Source organism: Diuraphis noxia, unplaced genomic scaffold, assembly GCF_037042655.1.
Source record: "Diuraphis noxia isolate RWA-SAM2 unplaced genomic scaffold, SU_Dnox_SAM2 contig0002, whole genome shotgun sequence".
In the NCBI taxonomy this organism is placed as follows: Eukaryota; Metazoa; Arthropoda; class Insecta; order Hemiptera; family Aphididae; genus Diuraphis; species Diuraphis noxia.
The window spans coordinates 68,260,717-68,286,934 of NW_028301712.1; the positions used below are offsets into that span (position 1 = coordinate 68,260,717).

Below are 26,218 nucleotides of genomic sequence, written 5' to 3' on the forward strand. Positions count from 1 at the left end.
CAATACATTATGGATTCACAACGATGACACATGAATACATGATAAGTATTATGTACGCGTAAGTATTACGCCGGGAACTCCTAATAAAACGTATTTTATTTTAAAGTTATAAATATAATGTAATCTATATATCATAATATAATTCAGATTAATAACGACCATGTAAGGAACACATTACAATTATTCAACTTTTCGATACTCGACGTGAATCGTAAAACCGTAATGATACGATTGTTAATAAAGATTAAACGTAGTTACGTAGACACATTAAAGATATCATTATTAGTTATTATGCCGGAGATCTTTGCTTATCTGTAACCACCTGTGGTAGAGAGGGTACGTGCAGACCAAGTCTTGATTGAACACTGATCGAAAAGTTTTCATTCACTACAAAAATAGCCACCGTTCAACAATTATTTCCTTCAGACAGTAGTATTGCGTTGTTAACTATTATATATACAATTTTATATAAGTATAAATTATTCGTACGTTATAGTATATAGGTATTATATTTTTTAATACACGAAAATCGTAATTTTCTCCGAAAAACAGGTAAGCCATGATAATTATAATAATATTTAGACGGGTACGCGGGTTTTTCGAAATCCTGTCAAAACATAATTAACCGACTCAATTCATGTGAAAATTAGAATTACCCATTTACTAATTGTTATGTAAATATTGATATTTGATAATCAATTAATATTATGGTTGTTATTTTCAACACAGTATTGATAAACAATTTCAAGGTAGTTGGTTGTTTTTAGCTGTTATAATTTAATATTAATTGTGTATTTTTGTTCTTGATTTTTTTTAAGTTCGTAATTTTAATAAAAGCATACATTCAGTCTTTTTAACAATCAAATTCAAATATGACATAATATTTAAAAAACCTATTTTCTATAAAAAAAAAAAAAAACACTTCTTTTGTGTATAATATATTATATTATATAATAATTTTGTATACACTATTTAATAAATGGCTTTAATTATGAATTGGTTCAATAAGGTCTAATTAGATAATTATTCGAATTTTCAAAACTTTGGCTTAATTTTTTGAAAAATAGTGTTAACTGTAATAATAAAATATAGTTTGATTAACACTATTTTTTTTTCAACAAATGTATATTAAGTAACATTATATTATTTTACAATATTAATATGTTACCTATATTACCATTATAACAAAATGAAGATGTTTTGAATTTAAAATTTAAATTGAAGTGGATGTTTCAAAAAAGGGGGCCCTTATTGTCGTATGTATTGTCTTAGTCTTACATAAACGAACAACAAATTTACTTGTAGACGTATCCCACTTTATGTTGTTTGTTTCAATATAATCAATATCATATTTTAATATCAGCGATATTAACGAAATTAACGAATTAAAAATGTTATCCTTGTCCTATTATACATCTCGCTTGGTTTTTGTTGCTATTTTAATTTTAATGCAAGTTGTAACTATGTAAAACATCTTACTATAATACCGTTAAAAAACGTATTTTATGATTTAAATATTAATAAAAGGTTACCACTGTTACGAGATGTCCTAAATGATATTCTTACCTTTAAATTTTGTAACAAATCAAATCATCCTTAAATTAAAAATATATAAGTTTGTAAGATGAAGACAACACATAATAATGATACTATAGGTGTAATGACTGTAACGTAACTTAAATGTATTTGTGTTCAAAATATTATGATTTAATTTTTGTAAGATTTTTGTTGTTATTACTTATTAATATTATGTTTTGATTTGCTTAAAACTAATTAACATTATTTAATTCACATACTCATATTATATTTTGTATAATATTATGTAGATTAAAAGATTATAATTATAGATTATAATATATAATATATATATATTATATTATATTATAGATTGTAAGTACTGAATTTCAATTAATTATAAATCTATTAATTTATAATGAAATAATATAATATTGAACAATTTGTACATTTAAATTTAACCTGATACCAATTACGTAACATCTACTATCGAGGGTACGAGTTTTAAAACGATAATGGACATCATCTTCAAAGTAATCAAATTGTTATGAAATATTTAAATAATTAATACGAACTACCTTTACCTGATAAATGTTTATAAAATATCCCACCTATCAAAAAGATTAAAATTATTATTATTATTAATAAATAAATAAAATTATATAATAGGGGTTAAGCATTTTTAAAATAATACCTGTTCTCGAATCTTTAGAATTCATTTTTTAGATCCAAAATAATTAATTATCACTCGAAGTATCGAAATTTCATTTTCCAATCAATAATCGATATAACAGATAAATAGGCATACGTTACGTTACGTAAATTTGGATTTTTTGAGTTTCAAGTAGGTACCTATAGGTAACCTATTTAAAAACCACTTTTTGATTCATTTTATTTGTTAAACCTACATTTTATTTAGTGATACAAACACAATAATTGCGGGGACAGTATGGGCCATGGGGGATAGATCCCATTTTGGCCTCTTATTTTTTATCTATTTATAATAATGTGATGCCGATGGTAAGTAAACTATCCCCTTCCCTTAGGGAAATTAAATGTTTGCTAATGTACCTATATTCCCCTTGACAAAATCCTAAATAGGTACGTCATTGGTTACGTAGGCAGGATTGAAGCCCCATGCAATGCAATTAACTAAAATATTAAATGCTCCAAAAAGTGTTTTCCATACCTAAGAAAAATGTACACATTATCTAATGTTAAACCAATCACCCGTCGTTTTTTTCAAAATATTAATACTAAATTTAATTAAGAAAATGTCAGCGCACTGTTTGTTTTCTCTCTTTGGCCCACGCACAACATAGATAAAAAGCATTTACATAGAATAAATTTCTAGGGTATTTTATGTCGATTTGTCTCAAAAAAATTAAGGCATTTAGACTTACAGTTTTATAGTTTTATTTTATTGTTTTGAATATCTAAATACAAAGTCAAACATAAATATAAAACGATATGTCATACTCTGAAATTAAATCATAGCTGATTTAATTCTAAGATTACTCAAAAAATGTAAAATATGATTTTAGATGAAAGCATTTAATCTATGTTGCGCGTGGGTCACAGAGTAAAAACTAATATTATTCTGACATGCTCTTAAAATTACGATTTTTTACCATGACAAGTACATTTTACGTTATGTTTCGATATTTGAATATTTTAGTATTAATAATAAGAATATTATAAAATTATTAAAGGTATGTCTTTCAGAAAATGTAAAAAATAATTTTTAGTATACAGTAGATACACATTTTATATTGAAGATGAATTTTAATAAAAATAAATCTGTATTTTAAAATGTAGATTTAGGTATAAACTACCTACTGAAAAAATATTTTATTACTTATTAATATATTATAGTATTACCTACCAAAATAATATTATAACATAGTCAATAAGAAATAAACATGGGTAATATTATTTACTTAATTAGATAACTAGGTACATAATAATATTATATGATTTCATTTAAGACTAATAAATTATAATATACCTAACTATAAGTATGTTTTGTGAACACAATTTATATCTAAAAATCAATACATGTAATTATTTCTATCTATAACTGTCTGTTAAAGCCCTCATGACGTATATTAATTATCAATTAAGCATATCTGCTGTCTATTATAGTAAATAATATTAGTAGTAGTTTGACTAAATAGTTTTCAAAGTTTCCATCCATACAAATTATTAAATTATTTCCACTTGTTTTATATAAAACGAAAACTTACAAAAAATTATCAAATTATTATTTGAATGTTATAAGTATTTAATATATATTACCTACATTGGCTACATTTGGGGAAATCCAAGTATAATTAATGTTAAAATAAATAAATTTACTTTTGACATTGGTTATAATAGTTAATCATTTAATAATCTAATCTAGTGTTAAACTGATTAAGCACTTAGGTACCATATCAGTGATTAGTGATTACAAAAGGTAATGCGATAAATCATGTATTTGTCATTTTAACAGTTTATCATCACACATTTTAGACTCGTGGGTTCCCATTGCAAAAAAATGTGCCTTTCAATTATATTTTTAGATACTTTTTGACATTAGTTTCAACTTGTAATTTCATAACGTCTTACACCAATTTTTAACAAATCTACTTGTTTTCTTTTAATAGTTTTATAAATGCGACGACGTAATGACTATATTATAGTTTATAGTGTCCGAATAACTTGGCAACTGCCACCTGGCTATATAAATCGCCACTAAAAAAAAAAAATAAAAAAATATACTTTATTATAGTATTGATTATAAAAATATGAACGATACCTAGTACATTTGCTTTTTCACTCGTTTATTAATCGTATTTAAATTGAAGACATTTAAATCTTTTAAATATTTAATAAAAAAAACATTTTTGTATACCTATGTGGTTAGGTACATAAGATCAGTAATTAATAATTTCTGCTATAGTGTGATATATTGTATTATTTATTTATAATGTTTAAAATATAATTGCAATTAAAAGTTTCTTTAATCTTACTGATAATGTGAATATAATATGGATTAATGTATTAATAATTTAATATACATAATATTATGAGTTGACTTTATCATTTTTCTACTGAACACGAAACTCGATCATAGAATATTAAACATAATATTAAATATATGATATTGATATACATAATATATTGTACGTCGAAACGGATAATTAATTAAATTAAAAAAAAATTAATTTAGTATTAAATTATCAGCACATTAAAATTCGTAAAAAATATTCAAGTACAATAAACATCATAGCTCATAGGTAGTTATTAATCAATAACATATTATAATGTATTTTATATTTTGATAAAACCATTTTGAAAGGTAATTTATATACATTTTAGTACCTAAATTCTTTATATTTTTTATTTAAATATATCAATGTTCAAATTTAAAAAAGTGTGATTCTCGTTTGAAAAAGCAAATTTTGTTAGTTGTATCACTAAAAATAAAGTGGTGGCTTAACAAATAAAATAATTCAAATTGTGGTGTTTAAGTAGGTTACCTTGGTACTTGAAACTCAAAAAATCCAAATTTTAATAAATGTATGTATAAAAGAGAAATGGAATAGAATCGTAGCCTGGTATTGGAATCATCATTCATCCTATGTGTATAATTTAATTATACAAACCAAATATTGACTAAATTGTTTAACTTTATTTTTTAATTTTGATGGAAATGATGACGTGTATGATTAATTCCAATTTAACCTATTTAATCTTTAAATTATTCATTATTAATTTCTTTTTAGTTATAAGTGCCTTTAAAGTTTAAGTACCTAGTGAATACATGAAATTCAATTTTGCATACTTTGAAGGTTGAGCATAACTGCATAAGATTCTTTTCAATTAATCAGTCTCAAGAGGATGCCGCTCGGGCTTTGTTTTCTCCGTCTTACACACGCAAGACGTCAAATTTTATGTTCACAATTAAACATTTACCTCTCTAAATTTCTAAAATTAGACTGAATTTACCTCTCAAAAAATTCTCCGGGAAGTCCTAAATATTATTCATGCCTTTAAATTTTATGAAATGTAAATTCAGTCTAATTTTAGAAAATACAGAATGAAATATATAATTGCGAACGTAAAATTTGAATTGTTATACTTTTGAAAGACGGAGAAAACAAATGCGCCCGCGTGCCGTCCTTTTTATCATATTAAGCATACACTTTCTTAAAGTATTTTAGTACCAGTAATTAAGATTGCAAAAAATCAACGACTAGGTCTTTTGCTCGTTGTGTACTAGGAAATTATAATGAAATTAATTATTTTAATCAGTCGATATTTTTTTTTAATCCCGCGTGTTTTCATATTTTTCTAGTGCCCGAATAATTATAAAAAACATAATAATATAATAATATAAAACTATTGCGTTAATTTTGAAATAAAACGTGTGCATGTGTGTGTGTGTGTGTGCAGACGATATCATTACACAATGAGCGACCGTAGCAGATTCGCGTTCGGCAGCCAGACCCAGGCGCCACAGTACCAGAACCGATGCGCTCTGTGCTTGACCACGGCCACGGACGATGGGAATGCGACGGGTGTCTGCCAGCACACGGCCAGCGTTGAGTCGGCGCTGCACTATCTGCGAAATTACGGGGCCCCGACGAGTCCGCCGTACGGTCCGTCGGCGTATCACGGCCAGGACGCCGGTCCGGCAGCGTCCGCGCTCCCGTCGTTCGGTGGCTGCACCTCTCCGCCCGTCTCGCCCAACTACTACACACTGGCCGAGTTCCTGTTGCGCATGAACCGCATGCAACAGGAAAACAACAACAACAACAACGGTGGCTTCCATCACTTGCGTCAGCCTCCGGTTTCGTCCAGGCCGCCCAAGCCCAAGTCCGAGATGGGATGTCTGCGCGAGTGCGCGTTCTGCAAGAGCAACGGCGAGACGGCCGAGTTCTACAAGTCGCACTTCCTCAAGGACCCTGTGGGCCGAGTCAGATGCCCGATACTGCAACGGTAGGTACGGTGACGACGTAATTCTGTGTACCAAACCAATTGTTTAATCTTTGCCCGTGTGTAGGACAGGGTACAGACAACGACAATTCAGTAGGTAACGAATTATTATTTAGGCGCTGCAAACATACGCCTGTTATTTTAGTGGTGGGAATGAGTCGGCGGTGAAACACTTTCACCCCTCAAATAATGCGAACATTATAAAACAGTCCTCAGACTTGAATAGAATTTTATTTTGTAAGCTGAAATGTAACAAGTATTACCCATGATAATATAACAAAGATCAACACGTCTTTGTGGAGGACGTCAGTACACTGTCGCCTGTTGATTTTTCTCTTTGGACTCTCGCTCACGTGCAACATGAACAAAACGCACTGCACTGAATCATTTCTTTTTCATTTTTTAGGTAACTTAGAGTAAAATTATCCATTACCAAACGATAAGAAATAATATTTTTGGGAGTATGTTTTTTGATTTTTTCTAAATATTGTTTCAACAAAATTTAAACATAATTTAAATTCATAAATGTTTATATTTTTTTGAACGTCGAATACAAAGTAAAATATTCATAATAACAGGACCAATATGTCATACCCCCAAAAATATTAACTTTAATTTTTGTAATAGGTAATTTTACTCTAAGATTACTCAAAACGATTTTAGGTGAAAGCATTTGATCTGTTAGCTTGGGTCTGAGTGAAAACAAATATTGCATTAAAAAATGGAAGGAGTCAATTTCCTCCTAAATCCTCCAAGAAGCTCAAAACTTATTGTCACACTGAGTGAGGTGCCTTTTGATCTCATTTCACAAATTTACTAAGAGAGGGTATTCTTTGCCTCCAATTTAATATATAAAGCCTTACAATTGATCTATAAGAAAATTAACATTTTCAATATTAAAAAATAGATATTTGATTTAAAATTTAATTTGTCATTTATGTTATTTTATTCGTTTAAAGGTATCAATGCCCGTTTTGTTATGCAACTGGAGAGAACGCACACACTAGGCGTTACTGTCCTAAAAATCCAAACAAAATGTGTTTCATCAAAGGAGATCAACTTGTTAAGCAAAATTTGCAGTGAAAAAAAATATTATTGTTTATATGTTTAGTTAATATATTATAAAATAATTGTTTTGGATTTAATAATTATAGTAATTAATAATGAAAATGTTATTAATGATTTTATGAATAGATAACTACAATTATATTTAAAAATAATTTTACTTAGTTTAACATGATATTATCAGTATAAATTTGAGTTTTATTTTCTGATTGATTGTTAACAACCTGTCTCCCATTGTTTTAAATTTATTAATTTGTCTATTTGCATGAATGAAAATATTATTTCAAATATTAAAAATTATTAAATATTACATTTTAGATATTATTGCTTGTTATGGTATGTGCATATATATATATACATATTAATTGTGTTTTAATTTATAAACAATTTGAATGATCATAATAACAAATAAGTCTACTGTAGTACTGTATTTCTCATTTTGTGTATATTAAATTACAATATATTCTAAAAATATAAATAAATATATGCTTAATTATTAAATATGATGTTAATAGTTTTTTCATGTGACATGGGCACCTATTTGTTTCAACCAAATTAATAAGTTTGCGGTTTTATATAAGTATTTTGAGCCAACACAGAATAAAATACAAATTGCTAATGTTATAAATAATTAAATACACTAATAATCATTATGGATTTTGATTTATGATTTTATATTTAAAATTATTTCAAAGAGTGAAAAAATGTATAATATACTACTTATATTATTTATTACTTAGCCCATTGAATGAGATCTATTGCAAAAAATTGTTAGCCTTTAAGGCTTTGACAGATTGATCCAATTATTCACTTAATATTTTTGGAATTAAAAATCAATCAATATTTATTAAAGCATAAGATCTAAAGACTATCAATTTCCAATCCAATAATATAATATTCCCGTCTTATTTATAAATTATAAATGATCTAATATCTATAAAAAACTTAAATGCTCATGTGTATACTAAATGTATATATATATATATTTATTTTTATAAAAATTATTTAATTAGAAAATATATTATTTAAGTATCACACATTTGTTCTATTCACCAGGCACAACCCAGAGCATCTTTTTTCCACATTTGTAAAGCTCTTCTAGTCTTGCTTGCAACGTTCCATCTTTTTCAAGTGTTTTGTAACATTGATATAATTGTAATGCAGCCCGAGCATCTTCAACAGAGTCATGAGTAAGAGATTGAATTTTATTCCCTAAAAAGTGCCAGGCTAAAAAACGCAGCGATACATTCCGTTGATGTGGAAGTCGGAATAAGGCTACAGTATCGATTACTTGTTCAGGTGGTACCATCAAGTTGATCATTCTACAAATATTAATATATACATAATTACACAAGATGTATGTAGTAAAAACATAAAATTAATAATGACAGTTAAAGAATGATTTTCAAATAATGTACTTTTACAAAAAAACAATTTTATAAATTCAATTTTAAAATGTGACTTTTCATAATATCTCTCTTAAAATCAATAATATGTAGACATTGTAGACTGTACTTAATGAAAAGTTATTTGAATATATTAATACAAGGAAAATAAGTATTAGATAGTCAGATTTAAATGTTAGTCTTTAATCATCTTTGATAAAACATTTAGCATAAAAAAAAGTTTCTAACCTAAAATCATTGTATAGACCATGGCCAATAAACTTAATTCCATTGTCAACCAAATACCGCAATTTCATATACGTGGACTTGAGAGTGGTAAGATTTTTAGAACTTCTGCTAATGTCTAAATCACCAGGATTGATACCGGAAAATTTTGTAAGGTAATCAACAACTTGCTCTTGAGTTGAAATATAATCATCTATAAAAGGTTTGCCTTCATTTGGACCTTCACTGTTAACATTCAAGTGTTGAAAATAAAATATCATTTTAAAATTGAGAATTAAAGTTATTTACCCTCGAATACATGATATTCTTGCCACAGCCATTTGTACAGGTTTAATTGTGGCCAATCGACCATCACTTCTTATTTCAGATTCTTCTTGATTAAGAGTAACAAATTCAGCGTCAATAGCTACCAGTTCACCTAAAAAATGATTTGTTAAATATTTTTTTTTTATTTATTTATATTTCTTATAAATGTACCTGATTTAGGAATTTCTTCATCTAAAATAACATCATTACTATTTGATGAAGAATTCAAATAAACACTTTCAGTGAACACTTTAGCTGTAATAACCGGGTCACTAGCATCACTTCCAATATCAATATTGACTTCATTATTTCTTGACACCCAATATAAAATACAAGGAATTTTCCAATCCAAACTAAACCAAACGGCTTCTTGTCCTATGACTGGGGACACACTTATATCATTGAATATGTACCATTGAGATGATGGGTTACTAGCTGATATATGTTCATGATAAGCTTTGCTCACGTTCACTATAGATACAAGATTTTTACGATCTTCATGTATATAACATACAACAGCGTGCAAATCATATATATTGGAAGATTTACAATCTTCTTCTTCGTCATCATATTTAAATAGTTTTAATTCTCCATCAGGTTCAAGTTCAGCCTTGATACTCAATGGTAGCCATGAGTGTGTGTAATATAACTGAGACAAGCTCATGGAATTATTTGTTTCTGGAACTAAAGCAATAAATAATTTTTATGTTGATTAAAAAAAAATATATATAAAATACATCCTCCACTTAAAAATCCACATATTATAACTAAAAAGGATTTCTAGTATTAAAAATATTCAACTTCGGAAAAACCAATTTCTTCTACATGGGAAAAAAAAGCTACAATGATGCCTTAATTCCCAATTCAATTTTAAACCGACTCTAAAACAAAAACAAAAACTCGTTTCATCTAATTTTTTGTTTGTTTATCTACTTGTTTCTTTTGTTGATTCCAGGTTTCTGATATCCCTTTATAAGCAATAATATAATCAAATATCAGGAATATTGTCCTAAACAGTGGTTTCTGAAAAATGTATTCTGCGATCTGGAATTGACTTTAGAAAAAAATTATAAAGTTATGGTCACCTTAAAATGTATTACAACACTCACTACAAAAATCTCATATTCTCAAATTACTCAAACTGAACAAATCAATTTACATATCAACATACAACTAATCCAATGACACCCCAAAAATATTTCAATTCAGCATCATTTTTACAAATTACCTTAAGTCTCTCATAAATCCACTTATCACCCTTCTCACTAAATTATAAATAAAATTATTTAAAAAATAGATATATATTAAATTAAAACTCAAGTGAATAAAAAATAAATGAGTTATTATCATTAAATAATCATTGTTGTGTATATTAATTTTATAAATCAATTCTTAAGTGCTTTTAATAAATAGTCTCATTCATCATGCTACTTATAATATTGTAAATATTTTAAGTAAAATAATTAAAAAATACATATTGATTAATTTATAAAATTAAATATAACACTATAACATATTAATTGATAGTACCTGCAGGTACTTGTCCAGGATGCATAAATCGACAACTATGTCTGGTACAATTGCTACCATATCGACAAGGTTTATTGAATGATGTTGGTGTACTTGGTGCTGTCTTTTGATCACCAGATTTTGAGACAGCCTGTTTTATTAAAATGTCCATTTGTTGTTGCCAAAAATCCTTATTCTATAAAAAAAACATTATAATGTTTAAAAGTTAAAATATACATTTTTAGAATGTTTATCAAAAATGTATTTGTAAATTTAGTATTAAATATTTACTTAACACAACTTCAATAAGGAAAATATTAAGTATTTTTGAAGTATAAATTCTATGATATGTTTAACATGACCAGATGTTTTTATTATTAAAGAATAGTACAAATTTTCAGCCAAGTCTCCCTCTCAATGATCAAATCAAGACTGTAAAATATACCAATTTTCACACAAACATTCTGATTTTATTCCAATCTTCAACAAATTGTTACCTAATTATCATTATTATTATGATTTTTTTTTTTTTTTTTTTATGTACTTTAATATAAACCCACCTGTTATTTAATATTATAAATTATTATATATATATATTTTTTTTGTAATAATGTTGATTAAGATAAATTAGTAAAGGTTAGTAAATAAATAAACTTTTTTTTCCCCAGTTTAACCGAGAGCCGGAGAAAAAACTGTTGCTCACATTGTCTCTCCTCCGGCCCCCGTCATTTATTTCACAAAAAATTTTAAAGTTAATTGAACAACAACTACGCCCTTAGATGCACTCCCACGGTCTGGCAGCCCTTCCTTAGCGGTTGCTAGTGTGTATGCGACTGCCAGTGAGTGTTACTCGGGGAGCTAACATTTCAAAGATATAAAGCTGCTTAAGGCGTTGTCTTGAGCTAGTAAATAAATAAATTAACTTAAGTTAAGACATCATATCCATAAATAAATAATAAAATAAAATCAGATTAATTAGGTACCCTTGTCAGATTAGCTTTTAAATTTTTGTACCACTTTAAAGTCAAATTACACTTAAGAAATATCAAATAATAAAAATGTTGTCATTATTTATTACATGGGTTCTCAACCTTTTGAGGTCTACACCCCTTTCAAACTATTTTATGAGTTCACGCCTCTCTCCCCTCACTACTATTAGATTGATGTCTGCAAACGTCAACATTTTCATTTTTCGTATTTTTTTTTCAACATTTTCAAACCCCCTCCCCCCTTGAAATTTTGTCACGCCTCCCTCCTCACCAAGTTGAGAACCCGTGATTTATTCATTATAACTTATAAAAAAGCTAATTAAAAACTCACTTGTTTACTTTCAATAGCACAATTCACAGTTAATATAGCAGGTAATGATTTTAATGTTCTATTTTGTAATGTCTGCTGGAAACTCTCACAACGTTCACACCAAGTTGTAGTAGTTTGTTTTGGACAAATGCTTTGTTGAAGTAAATCACAAAATGATTTAGATTTTTCTACAATACAAATAAACAAATATTTTAAAAAACCAGATTTTTTAAACTTGTTTAAAAATTATACCATCACTAGATTCTGGATAAACCAAATTGCAGACCATTAAATTAGATTGCTTACTGAACTCGTGATTACATTTTAAACATTTATTAATATGAAGTTGTTTACAACCAAATAATCTAGTTATTTCAGTTTCATTATCATCTTCTTCTTTATTTTTAATTTTTTTTCGAACTTTTTGATCTCCAATACTTGGAAAATCTGTATCTTTGAAAATACATTTCTCTTGTTCATCAGTTAAACTCTTTTTTGATCTCAAAAGCTCCAAATGAATTTGATGCAAAATAAACCGATTCCAGTTCTAGTAAAAAGTAAAAATATTAAAATAACATTATTTTAATCGGAGTTATTTTCAAAATAAGTAGTTTTAGCAATTAATTTAATTTTAATAGTGCCTATTTTAATTTAATTTAAAATCCTTGTTAAAAACATATACTTCCAATAAACGTTAATTTAAATATCTCACTTGAAAATATATCAGTCAATCTTATTTATTTTTAATATAAATTTAAAAAAAAAACTTTATTTATTATTAAGAATTATAATTATATTTATAATTATAATTTGAATAACATAAACACGCATTTAAATTGATTTAAAATATACAATTATCAGTTTCCAAATAATTTAACAAAAATAATCATAAAAAATCTTATTATAATTTATAGTATAAATATTACCTAATTAATATATTTAATTAATATTCAACAACTTAGAAGAAGCACTCCATGAAGATAACACCAAAAAAATTTTTAATTTCCTTACATAAATTAACATTTTAAATTTCACAAATTGAATAACCTTAGATGTTGAAACTTCCTTTTTTTTTAAATAAAAAAAAAAAACTTTATAATTTAGTTAAACTTACTTGAATTAAAATACTGATATTGATTTTATTTTTCATTTCGGCATTGTTATGTTCAGGCAATATGAGTCCTAGAGCTGTAGCATCATGAGCATTACGAAGGGCTCTTAAAAAATTCCCGGAATGACATGGTACCCCTTTAGATTTATTCATCATATAAAATAAAAATGATAATTCACAACTTAAACAAAATTCTTCTTGACATATATGTGACATTAAAATTTTCCGCAGTGGTTCCAAAAAATATAAAACCTTAAAAAAATAAATACTATATTATATTTATCTTATACAGCTGTAAAAGAAGTTAAATTTTTTGGTATTCAGTCAAATTCAACCAAACAGTAGGATATTTTCAATTGTTAGTAGGTCTTTTTAAATAATATTTTAAAGTATTAAAAACCCATTATTTCTCGTGTTAAAAGACCTATTTTTAATTCAACTGATCGATCAAATTATGAAATTTCAGTTTTGAAAATAAGTTTGGATTCATGGTCTTATTTAGATCTTACCAAAAATTTGGGTAGTAATATTCATTATTTTTATTTTATTATATGATAGAGTAATATCAGTATAATAAAAAAAAAAGGAATAGTGTAAACATCTTATATCATAAACTATGAATGAAGTCATATTCTAATAATTTAAAGCACATACATAGGGTGAATCACGCAGTTCTGACATATGGCCCATATTTCCAAATGGTGCATAATATGTTATAATATTATGTTAGAACTTTGTGACATACCATGTATAAATGACGAGTCTCTGACATTGAGGTTTGATATGTGTATAATGGTGTCTATATCTAAAATGTCCAAAGAAGATAATACTATGCTTTTAAATATTTAAATAATAAATATTAAATTACTTGAAGCATTGGATTGCAGTATGAGTTGGGAACATTGGATTCTAAACCACTGAATCCAGTTTTATTATATTGTTCATGATCAAAATCTTCACTTTTAAATTTCAAATCAATTTTTCTATATCTTCGAGGTATTGCTACAAATGTTGGGGATTCACATTCTTCATCATTTGATCGGGTATGATTAACATTATTTTGTGACTCAGATATAGTGTTGAAATATGCAACCTAAAATTGAATAAGAAACAAACATTTTTCAAACAAAATGGTAAAATGTATAGTAAATTTAAGATGCAAAAATGGTTGGTTGAACTCAGTTAATTTTAACTAAACTAAAATATCTCATTATATATTTTATTACTTATGTGTATATACTGTATACCATTGTATATCAACATTAATATTAATACAATTTTAATCCACAATAATAACAGAATTATATGTAACATGACTAATTACTTGATTTCGTTTGCGATTATTTGGGTTTGGAGCATAACCAACAGTTCCTTTCATTTTCATTGTAGATAATATATTCATATCTATTGGTGGTGTTTTCCTATAAGCAACAACATTAATGTTTTCACTATTTATGAATAAAAACTAAATATGTATTAACTTGTAAATTATGCAATTTATAAGAATAATTTAGAACCATAGTTTCATAAAAATATTTAACAATCGGTTAGTTTAATTTAACTTATATAATAATTATATAAAAAACTAGTGGTATATTTATCAGAGCTAAGGTAATATATAGCTATATAAATTAAAATTTTAGCGTTAGCCCCCCCTTCTAGCAAGCCAAATTTACGCCTATGGCCTGATCATCTTTTAATTGCTTTTCTATCAAATATTTGATTTTTTTTACTGTTGACATTTACGCGTTACGCCAATGTATTTTATTTGAAAGATGTCATAGCTTCTTGGATTGTATACTGTAATTTTCCAATTTTGATTATGTCATCTAGGTACATAGGTAAGCAAAATGTGTCCTTTGCATTTTTTATATTTCAGTTTGTATGGTTATCTTATGAGATTCTGTATTAACGATTATGTATCCCGCTATCTTCGTCTATTATGTTAATCATAAAGGATGATGATAATTTGTTCATAAGTCATAATCTTGACATGTTTAATAGTATTGAAACTACACGTCTGTATCATATTAACTGTTACGCATTATTAATATATATAATAACATATTAAACATATTATATAGACATTTATTGTTAACAGTATAAATCGTAATGACGTACATTATAATTTATAGTTCTACTGGCTAATAACCGATGGACAATCCCCACCGATCGTAATATGATACTTATGATTATTGTTAGTATAGACATTATACGTGTAATATCATATAATATAAATGCTGAATATGCAACATCTCTTTCGTTAAAAAAAAAAAAAAAAAATAGTATTTTGTGTATTACTTAATCGCTATGTGTCTTAGTAATTTTAATTATATTAATTATAAGCACTTGGAGAATATCGCTGAGGTGATTTTCTAGATCTAATGTGTCTGGGTGTTTTATTTATTATTGTAGGATCGGGATTTTGCTGTGCACCTATTGTTTCGATATTTTCAGTATTTTCATTTGTTTGTCTAGCGGGTTAAGTGAAATTGAATTATTCGCTGGTGTCAGCGATTTATCAATGAGTAATTGATCATTGTGTCTCTTCCAAATAGTTCCGTCATCGAGCTCTACATCGTGTGTATTGCAATTAATGGGAATGATAATTTTACCCTTTTGCCATTTATTGTTATTATTCCTATAATCTCTAGCTAAAATATTATCGCCTGTATTAAATGATACTATCCTATTACCACCATTGTTTATTTGTGATATTTGTGGTTCAATAACCACTTCACTTGTATTCGGCATCAAATTGTAAACGTGTTGATCGACCTAACATTAGCTTAGCTGGCGTTACTCGTTTTGTTGAATGAGGTGTTTTACGATACATCAAAAGAAATTTATTTAATTGGGATTGTGCAAACGAGCATTTTTTATCGTTTTGACAGCTGATTCCGCACAGCCGTTTGATTCTGGGTGAAATGGAGCGCCTGTCATAATACTCGTATGCCTTATGCCTAGATATTTGTAATTTACTTGAAATTCAAAATCTGTGAAACATTTTTCACCATCTGATGTAATTGTTTTTGGAATTCCAAATCGTGCTATCGTTTCTGGAAATTTTTGAATAACAATTACAATTTCTGCAGTCATAGAATTTACTTGAAATACTTCTAACCATTTTGAGATTGCGTCAACAATGACAAAAAAAATATTTATTTTGAAATGGTCCAAGAAAATCACAATGCACTCTATTCCACGATTTTTCTGGCCATTTCCAAGGCGATGTCACAGATTTTGATGGGTTTGGGTTTTGCCTGACATTAATACAATTATCGCAACTTTGCGCGATATTTTCGATTTCTTTGTCCATTCCTGGCCACCAAAAGTATGATCTTGCTAAATTTTTCATGCTGGAAGAACCCATATGACATGCATGAAGTTTCTTTAGTATATTATTTCGAAATACGGTAACCCAATAATAGGCATCCCTGTTCCACTGCAATTTGAGTCTTCGTAAATTATATGAATCAAGTTCTAAATTGTTAGAAAAATCACTATTCCATTTTCCTGTTTTGATTGCATTTAATACTTTGGCGAGAATTGTGTCTCTACTTGTTTCTATTTTTATTTCAGACCAGTCTAATGTGAAAGGTGATTGTTCGACGTTCGTGAATAAAATAAAGACTAATACATTCTTCATTATGATTTTCAATTTTTAATTTTGAACCTATTCGTGGTAAAAAATCGGCTGTTTTATCTTTGGATTTTACATACATATTTTATGTCGAAATGAAATGATGATAAAACATAGGCCCATCGTTGTCAAGGTTTATAGAATCTTCAATCTATAAACCTTGCATCGTTGTAACATATTAGCCGCGTAAATTGGGATACCTTTCTTATCAACGAAAATATATATTAACGGTTTATGGTCGGTTTCTAATAGAAAATGCCTACCATATAGTCATAATATTTCGTAACACCGTAAATGGCGTAAATAATTGTCAAAGCTTCTTTTTCAATTTGTGGAAATATATATTCTGACTCGGATAGAACTCTTGATGCTTATGCAATAGGTTTTTCTGTACAATCTAGGTACACATGGGAAAGAACTGCGCCTAGTGAATTCGATGATGAGTCTACAACGAGTTTAATCGGAATATTCAATATTATGATCATAATGTGCCAATACGGGTTACGTATTAGGTTTGTAAAATTTAGGTACCACCCCAGCTTTGATATTTAATGAAATTTCGTATTAGTTAAAAGTGCCTATTTCATTATATATTCATCTTTATGTGAAGGTGACTTCCCAGATATTTGGAAGATTAGTACAGTTACTCCGATTTTTAAGAAAGATGACGAAAGTGATGTCATTAATTACATACCTATTAGTATTATTAATCATCTTGTCAAACTACTTGAGTCTTTAGTTTTGAAGTCCATTCAAAGGCCTGTCAATTGTATCATTATCGATGAGCAACACGGTTTTCGTCCAGGGCGGTCAGTTACAACCTGCAATTTAATTTTTACTGAGTATGTCCTTGAGGCTCTTAACAAACAATTACAGGTCGATTCCATTTATTTGAACATCGCCAAGGCCTTTGACCACGTTAATCATCATACTCTGCTTAGTGTTTTGTCACATCTCGGGTTTGGTGAACCTTTAATGTCATGGTTCCGTTCCTATTTATCTGAGAGGAAACAGCTAGTCAAGATTAACGTTTTTTTTCCAGTTCAATCAATGTCACTCCGGTGTTCCTCAAGGAGGGCATCTCTCACCTGTTCATTTTGCTCTTTTTATTAATAGTATCAAAGATGTGATTAAACACAGTGAGCTCCTTATCTTTCCCGATGATATTAAGCTTTTACTCCGTATTTCCATCACTGATGATTGTAAGCAGTTGCAATTTGATCTAAATGCAATCGCTCGATGGGCCCAAGGACTTGGTTTGGAGCTTAGTATCCCTAAATATCATACCATGACCTTCACTCGTTCCAATGAGCTGATCTTGTTTAAGTACTCTATCAACGATATTGCTCTTACGCATTCTGGCGATTGTATTATAGACTTTGGTATTTCTTTTGATCGGTTTCTTAATTTTCAGACTCATATTGAGAAAGTTACATGCAAGGCGCTGAAATTTCTCGGATTTGTTAAAAGAATTTCTGGTGAGTTTAGATTGTCTAGTTCTCTGAGAACCTTGTACTGCTCTTTCATTCGATCTGAGTTGGAGTATGGTATAATTATCTGGGAACCATGCATCATTGATGGTACCTAGTTATCAACTTGAAAGAGTTCATAGTACATTTTTTAAATTTGCCGCTTTTGCTTTAGGTATTGAGTACGCACCTCATGATTATGAACCAGTATTGTAGCGTCTACGTTTGTTTACCCTATGTGATAGGAGAAAATAGGGCAACCTTACGCCCCTTTCTAAACTTATTAATGGTTAAGTTGATGCCCCTGTCCTCATATCCAAAGTTAATTTCAGAGTTCCTGCATATTGTTCCAGATCCTCTTTCTCATTTCATATTCCTTTTAGCCGCTGTAATTATTTAACTAATCGCCCTATTGTTCGTATGATAAAACTGCCCAATGAGGACCCACAATTCTTTAGTATTTAGTCTACTTACTGTATTTCATTCGAAAATATGTGAAATTTTTTCTTGTGAATTATTGTCAGCAAAATTAATGTAATTGGGCTCACCCCGTATTCAATATAAATAAATAAACAAATAAATAAATATCATGTGTAAATCCTTCCTGTAATGATATTATTTTTCTTGAATCTATTTCAGTAATTATCTACTATTAACAGCAAAATATATTTGTTATCTTTTTAGAATAATATTAATGATACTATTTTTATTCTGGTGTTCAGTAGTATTATTCCATTAATTCTAAAATTTGTTCTCTTATTTTTTTTTCTTTAATCATGTATAATATTATTTGGTATCATATAATTTTATCAATTATTATATTAATCATATTTGTTATCATGGATATACTTTTAATTAGATAGTAATTTAAAAATGTACCTGTAAATTGTAGTGAGAAATATATCGGGTAACTCTGATGCTAAAGGTCCATCACAATGAGGTAATGGAATATTAGAATAATCAGCTAACTCATCTGTGATACTGATAGGACCACAAGAAGGTGGTTCCATTGATTGGGCAAATATTGTTTCTCTTGCCAAAGTATTAAACTGAGTGGATGCTGTGGTTAATAAATGTAATGTACTCACATTATCTCCTATTATAATTGCTTGACTTGAAGGAGATACATCCATAGAAAGGGCCATTGCTCCTTCTTCAGCACCTCTCATCTAATTTGAAATCAAATATTATTAATATTTACTATAAAAACAGTATTCTAATTGAAACATAAGAATATTATTTTGACAAACAAAATATAAAGTAATATTAATATAAAAATAGTACCTGATAAAGATTCATATTTTGTTCCGTCAAAGCAACTGTATCAACAAGTTGGCATTGTCCTATTGTTGATACAACTGCAATGCGTGATGAGTATGAAGTCATGAATCTTAATAAAAATGGTTCAATAATCATAGGAATAGAAGAAACAGATCTCATCATTCTTAAATCGTGTACAGCTAAAAATTGATCTAGCTCCATGGATCCATGTCTAATATCATAAATAAAATTAGTAATAATTGTCAAAATTAAAAAGTAACATTTTTTTTACTCTTACGTGTTGTTAAATCCACAGCTAACTAACAAATTATCATGAACATCAAAATCAGATAAACTGCCTGAATGCGCCTCTACAGTGTAAATAATTTTTGAAATATTTCTTGGATCTCGAAGCTTTATTACTCCAGTAGGATCTCCACAACATACAGTTCTATTAGCATTCTGCCTTAATATAGCACATCCATTTTCTCCAGCATTTATTATGTTTGTTTCTTTACACAAATTTAGGTTAAACTCAATTAGCTTTTCTTGATGACCACCCATTAGTATAGTGTCTTGAGAACGTCCTAACTGAATTATACATTGCATTTCGTTTAAATATTCTGAACTGAAATTATAAAATTTTACATAAATAAATAGGTAGATTTATATTTACTTAAAGTTAAACTTTCATAAATTAGACATTGTATTAAAAATAAAAAACAAACAATAATTGTAAAATTGTGTATTCATTTTAAAATATCTAAAAAGAGGAAAATCATTTTTAAAAAATAAAAAAATATATTGTTATTAGAGTCTTATTTTAAAGTACATAGTAGTCATGGTGTAAACACATAGGTGGATCTACAGGTGTGCCGGGTGTGCCAAGGCACTCCCTAATATAAAGAGAAAAAAGCGGGTAAGTCGTGGATGTCACTCTGCTGTACAGTAGGTTACTGCATGTAATGGATGGGATTAAATTTGAATGCAATGATAGGTATCATTGTATACGAAAAACGATTCTGAACGGAGATGATTTGTCAGTCTAGGATATATTATATTTAAATATTGTCATATATTCTATTTTGAAACAAATATTTTATTTTTCAATTAAGACGCATTTTGCATAAGGCATGGTTAATCAATTAGTCTAGTTATCATAATTCATAATACCTTATATTATCATAGATATACGAATACCTGGTTTGAGGATAAATCGTTATCATTACGCGATTTCATAAAAATTTAAAACTCAAACGCTCAAAAAATTTTTCCTATAATGACGCTTCAAATTTTCTCTATAAGCTATTTGAAGCAAAACTTATGGAAAACTTAATGTTGTATTTTTAATCCTTAGTTATAAACACAAAAAAGTTTATGATTTTTCAACTTCAAAATAATTTGCAAATATTCATGGTTTTGACGAATTTTTGTCAATATTTGAATTTCAAATGCTAATAAAAATTTAATTTGAATTTCCGGTGGACATATTTTTTGTGATAAAGATTGACAAATTTGTAAGGAATCTTGTATTAAATTTTCAAATCTTAGATTTAAAAAGAAAATTTTTTATGAATTTCTAGCTTATAATAATTTACGAATTTTCGTGATTTTTACGTATGTTGTCAAAATTAAAATTTGAATACATGTAAAAAAAAAATTGTGGCTATACATTTATTTTATTTTTCAACTGCTATTGTAAAAACATATTATGAGCCTTGTATTAAATTCTCAAATCTTAGAATTCAAAAGAAAAACTTTTATGAATTTCGATCTAAGATAATTTGAAAATTGCCGTAATTTTTACTTATGGAAAACTTAGTGTTGTATTTTTAATCCTTAGTTATAAACGCAAAAAATTTTATGATTTTTCAACTTCAAAATTACTTGCAAATTTTCGCGTTTTCGACAGATTTCGTAAAATTTTGAACTGTAAACGCTTATTAAAAAAAATTGTAACTTACGATTTTTAATCTTTTTTAGCTACAATAAGAACAACTCATAAGGAACCGTGTATTAAATTTTCAAGTTTTTTTGGTCGTCCAACATTTTTTTACCGCCACTTCAAAAAAAAATTCTCAAAAAATTGTCAGTGGTCTATTAATAACTCAAAAAAAGTCAAAAATGTTTGAAAATTAAACTGTATATAGATAACACTAACATAAACATTTGGTGAAAATTTCTAGTATATACAGTGATTAGTTTTTTAATTACAACCATATAAAAAAATCGATTTGGTCGAAAACTGCTTTTGCGAAAAAATTCCCGTTTTTCTATCATTTTTTTTTGTTTTTCTCGATTTTTTTGAAAACTGTTGGAAAATGTTTACTTTTGACCTGTATAATGCACCAAGGATCTTCAATTTTACATCGGAAACCACCCCTAAAGTTTGAAATCGAAGCATTATTTCAACTAGTTATGCTGTACACAGACACAAAAAAAAAACACACACACATCATTGTAAAATCAATACATTCATCACTTCGTTCAGAATCTAAAATTAAATAATAATAATTAATAATATAATATATACACATTAACTTAATTTTAGTTTTTTGTAAGTAAAACTGAGTGTTAAGAATCAATCTGAAATAATGAAATATTTAATAAAAGTAATAATTACAAGTATTTTTTTATCAATAATATTGTTATTTTACATTATTTATGAAGCCTGTATATTTATAATTTAAATCACTACACTGTATACAGTTCTACACGTATTTGTTTATTGCTATTGTTAAATTATATTATTCAATGTTATTGTCGTCAATATGAAAACGTCACGATCCGTCTAATAGCGGTGGTAACTATTTTTAGCGAAAAAATATTGCCTTTTCTTGGAAATCAGCATCGCGCTGATAACAATAAAAAATAATAATAATAATACTTTTGGTTTTGGTAATTTGTATTTCATTTATTTTTTCATTATTTAATTTGATGTGATTTCAGATTTGTTTATACCCTCATTCCCTCTGTAATATAAAAAAGATCCAGGCACATTCAAATATAAAACTCTGGATCTACCTACATAAATCTACATATTTTTACAAGTGGTTTTAATATTTTAATAATGCATTTTGTAAACAGGTAAAACAACATAATATTATAATTTCACAGCCAAAAGTAAATATTGTCTTACTTTATTAGTAATTATATAATTACACTAGAACCTTATTAATCTGGACTTCAATTAAACAGAAACTTGATAATACATATTATTAGTGTTCCAGAAAAAAAAACCTATAGTTATTTTGTATTATGTAGTTTATAATAATGAGTTCTATGATATTGTATACCAAATAACTTTTATATTTCTTAATACTACGATAAACATTTTTTCTTTATTGAATAGGGAATTTAAATACAAAACATTGGCTCATTTAGTCAGTTCAAAGGCTGTTTTGTATGATCCATCATTTCTTTAGTTCAGACAAATTAGTAGCCAATAAGTTCGGATTAATGAGTTTCTACTATAATATAATATGAATTACTTTCAAATTAACCTTCAATAAAGTTATTAGTTACATTTATTTATTTTACATTATTAGGTGTCTTATAAAATAAACCTTAGTCCATAGCCATTTCATTACCTGTGAGTAAAAATTGGTAAGCCCCTGCGCATCTGACATCGCAGTATAGTAGGCGTAAGAACTAACAAAGTAGAATCAGTGGTCAATAGTGAACGAACCTCTTCGTCTGAATGAACTCTGAACATTGTATATTTTTGCATATCTGCACTATAATATGAAGTAACATAACCCTGTACAATACAAATTTTTTTTAAATTAGAATATTTTTGGGTAAATTAAGGTATTCACTTACCAGCTGATTTCCAATCCAAAGTAAATTTTCATATGTATCAAAACATGTAGCAGTAATTCCATATTGACTGCAATTATCCGTCAGTATTGTTTGAGTTTCTTCATATTCAGACCTTAGTCCATCTAGTTGGCCTGAATACAGGCTAGTATCAATTACTTCTGGATATTCTTCTTCGACATAATTACCGTACACTAAATATGAAAAAATTATAAATTTTTAATGTCTTATACTCTCTATAATTTTCTATAGATTATTTTTGGGAATATATAGTTAAATATAGTGTATTGTTTGAACACAGACTATGTGATGGGGACATTTTTATAGTAAGCACTCCATCAATAGCGTATTTAGGCCTGAATTTTGGGGAAAGGGTGGTTATCACTGCACTCCATGGTCAATTAATCAAGAAAGAAACACTTATAAACTAACCATTAATCAAGTAATACTATTTTTTGAAATCATTATTTGTGTATGTATTAATTTTTCATACCTATAAAATAAATTTGTAAAAATACCCATTATAATTTTATTAATTAATACCTATAAGTTATAAGCAATTACATTATTGGTATGTTATAATAAGACTGTAAATAAATATTTCCCACCTTCTCATCCTTATTTTTAAGTACAAAAACTAGACAACATAAAAAGTTACAAAAAGTATGAAGGTACTCTAAAATAACAAGTGGTAAATAAATGAAAACAATAATCTATGATAAATGGTTAATATTATGGTATTAAAATATGATTCACTTACTTATCATGTCCGAAGATTCATATGGACTTATAATTGATCGTGTAAACTCCATCGCTATTTTTAAAGAATATTTAAATATAAACTTAATCAAAATTGATCAGTGATATGAATTAATATCCAAAAAATACAATTTACTTACTTTTGTAATGCTTATTAAGTATTTATGAAATTAAAATCCTTGTATTTAAATAACCAATGACTACTCACAAATATAATCATTATTATTCTTACTTGAAAAAAGTAAGTAGTGAATAACTTTCTAACAAGAACTACATTTTAAACAATTATAATCTATATAGTTTAGGATAAAAGCATATTAATTAACATTTATTGAATAACATTTAAAGAAAAAGCTATTAGGCCATATTAAATATTGAAATGAATTATAATTCCGATAAACTATAAATTATAATAGGTAAATAGTCACAATCAAATGCTTTATAAAATACTATATACTATAATATAGTATAATATACTATATACCCAATTATTTGAACCGTAAATGGCGTAAATCCAGAGTCGGAATTTACGTTATCACATAATTTATAATAGCACTTTGTTTACAATCAAAATCAAAATTTAAAAAAAAAACACTAGATGGCTCTGCCTCAGTGGTTCTTTTTTGTATTGGTGAATGGTAATTGTCCCCTTAGAAAATTTGATGGCCCAAGGTACCAAGGAGGCATGACTAAAAGACAAAAATTTCTAATGTTATTAATAAATAAATGCGCGTGGTACTCATCAGTAAAAAAAATTTCAAATGTTCTTTATCAGACACTTGTCACACGATCAATATTATTGATATCAATAAAAACCCGTCAAAAATTAAAATTAAAATGGTTTTGATATTTTCAATGTTATTGAAATAATGAAATAGGTACCTACCTTCAATTTAACTATAAAAAAATAATACGCGGTCAACAATATTGTCAATATAAAATATTGAACGTGCATGAACCGGTGAATAGTCTTCACTTGTAGAATATTAAACCAAAAACGGGTTAGTGGGTGACCCTCTTGCTGTACAGTAGGTACGTTACAATAAGTGGGTCACTGTAATGGATAGTGTTGAATTTGAATTCAATGATAAAATATCATTGTATACTAACAACGATTCTAAGCGGAGCCAGTTTTACAGTCTGCGATATTTTTTATTAAATTTGTATTACCTATTATTAAGACGGTATCCGATATGTTTAATTAATATTATTTACATATTTTCATATTTGTATAGTATAAATTATGATAAAATAATTAAAAAGTTTCTATTACTATTACCCACAGGGCACAGGCCACGAGACCACGAAAAATGTTTTCAAAAATGTTATCACACCAATATACAACTAAAATCGTTATTATTAGTTGATAATATACAATCTTGGACAAATTTGAACTTAAAATAACTTTTAAAAAAACTGTGATTATATATTTTTTTGGATTTTGGTATACAATATGAACTACTTACGTATAACTTTTTTTTAAATTTTCAATCCTTAGGTATAAAAATTAAACATTTTATAAATTTTTAACTGAAAAATTATTTTAAAACTTTCAATTTGATACATTTATTTTAACATTTGAACTTTAAATGGGTACTTATGAAAAAAAATCGATCATATGTATTTTTAATTTTTTTTCAACCACTATGGTAAAAATATATCAGAAGCTGTGCTTTAAATTTTTAAAGTTTTTAATAAAACGAATAACATTTTATTGACATTTATCATATAGAAAAAAAAAGTTCATAAACAGAATAAAATATTTTGGAAATTTTCATCAATCATAAAAAATGATAAAAACAAAATACGATAGACATTTTAGGTATTATTGGTTATTCGTCTTTGAATT

The 26,218-nt window shown here is 27.4% G+C and overlaps 2 protein-coding genes across 3 annotated transcripts; one reads left to right on the forward strand and one right to left on the reverse strand.

Moving 5' to 3' along the window:
• The first annotated feature begins 357 nt into the window (after nucleotides 1-357).
• On the forward strand, nucleotides 358-8,064 carry LOC107166278 (uncharacterized). 2 transcript variants are annotated; one of them, XM_015514870.2, is made up of 3 exons: nucleotides 358-552; nucleotides 5,956-6,505; nucleotides 7,458-7,588. In XM_015514870.2, the coding sequence occupies exon 2, from the start codon at nucleotides 5,972-5,974 to the stop codon at nucleotides 6,503-6,505; it is 534 nt and encodes a 177-aa protein (XP_015370356.2). In that variant the 5' UTR covers nucleotides 358-552; nucleotides 5,956-5,971; the 3' UTR covers nucleotides 7,458-7,588. The 2 variants fall into 2 exon arrangements, with proteins under 2 accessions (XP_015370356.2, XP_015370355.2); XM_015514869.2 differs by having other exon boundaries at nucleotides 370-552; nucleotides 5,956-6,501; nucleotides 7,458-8,064.
• A 457-nt stretch (nucleotides 8,065-8,521) lies between these two features.
• On the reverse strand, nucleotides 8,522-24,797 carry PAN2 (PAN2-PAN3 deadenylation complex catalytic subunit PAN2). Its single transcript, XM_089221454.1, has 17 exons — nucleotides 24,510-24,797; nucleotides 24,371-24,424; nucleotides 23,614-23,804; nucleotides 23,382-23,551; nucleotides 20,090-20,419; nucleotides 19,816-20,023; nucleotides 19,411-19,700; nucleotides 14,744-14,840; nucleotides 14,288-14,512; nucleotides 13,423-13,671; nucleotides 12,561-12,855; nucleotides 12,330-12,496; nucleotides 11,031-11,205; nucleotides 9,672-10,184; nucleotides 9,483-9,612; nucleotides 9,198-9,419; nucleotides 8,522-8,885 (listed from the first exon to the last, which is right to left on the reverse strand). Exons 2-17 carry the CDS (start codon nucleotides 24,420-24,422, stop codon nucleotides 8,609-8,611), a joined length of 3,591 nt encoding a protein of 1,196 aa, XP_089077580.1. The 5' UTR covers nucleotides 24,423-24,424; nucleotides 24,510-24,797; the 3' UTR covers nucleotides 8,522-8,608.
• Between the last annotated feature and the right edge of the window lie 1,421 nt (nucleotides 24,798-26,218).

Excerpts from the sequence above, each read along its gene's own strand:
- LOC107166278 (XM_015514869.2), top strand. The coding sequence starts at position 5,972 with ATGAGCGACCGTAGCAGATTCGCGTTCGGCAGCCAGACCCAGGCGCCA. Across the intron at positions 6,502-7,457 it reads AGATGCCCGATACTGCAACG|GTATCAATGCCCGTTTTGTT; the intron begins GTAGGTACGGTG and ends ATTCGTTTAAAG.
- PAN2 (XM_089221454.1), bottom strand. The coding sequence starts at position 24,422 with ATGGAGTTTACACGATCAATTATAAGTCCATATGAATCTTCGGACATG. Across the intron at positions 12,856-13,422 it reads ATATCAGTATTTTAATTCAA|AACTGGAATCGGTTTATTTT; the intron begins GTAAGTTTAACT and ends ACTTTTTACTAG. Across the intron at positions 10,185-11,030 it reads TCCTGGACAAGTACCTGCAG|TTCCAGAAACAAATAATTCC; the intron begins GTACTATCAATT and ends TTATTGCTTTAG.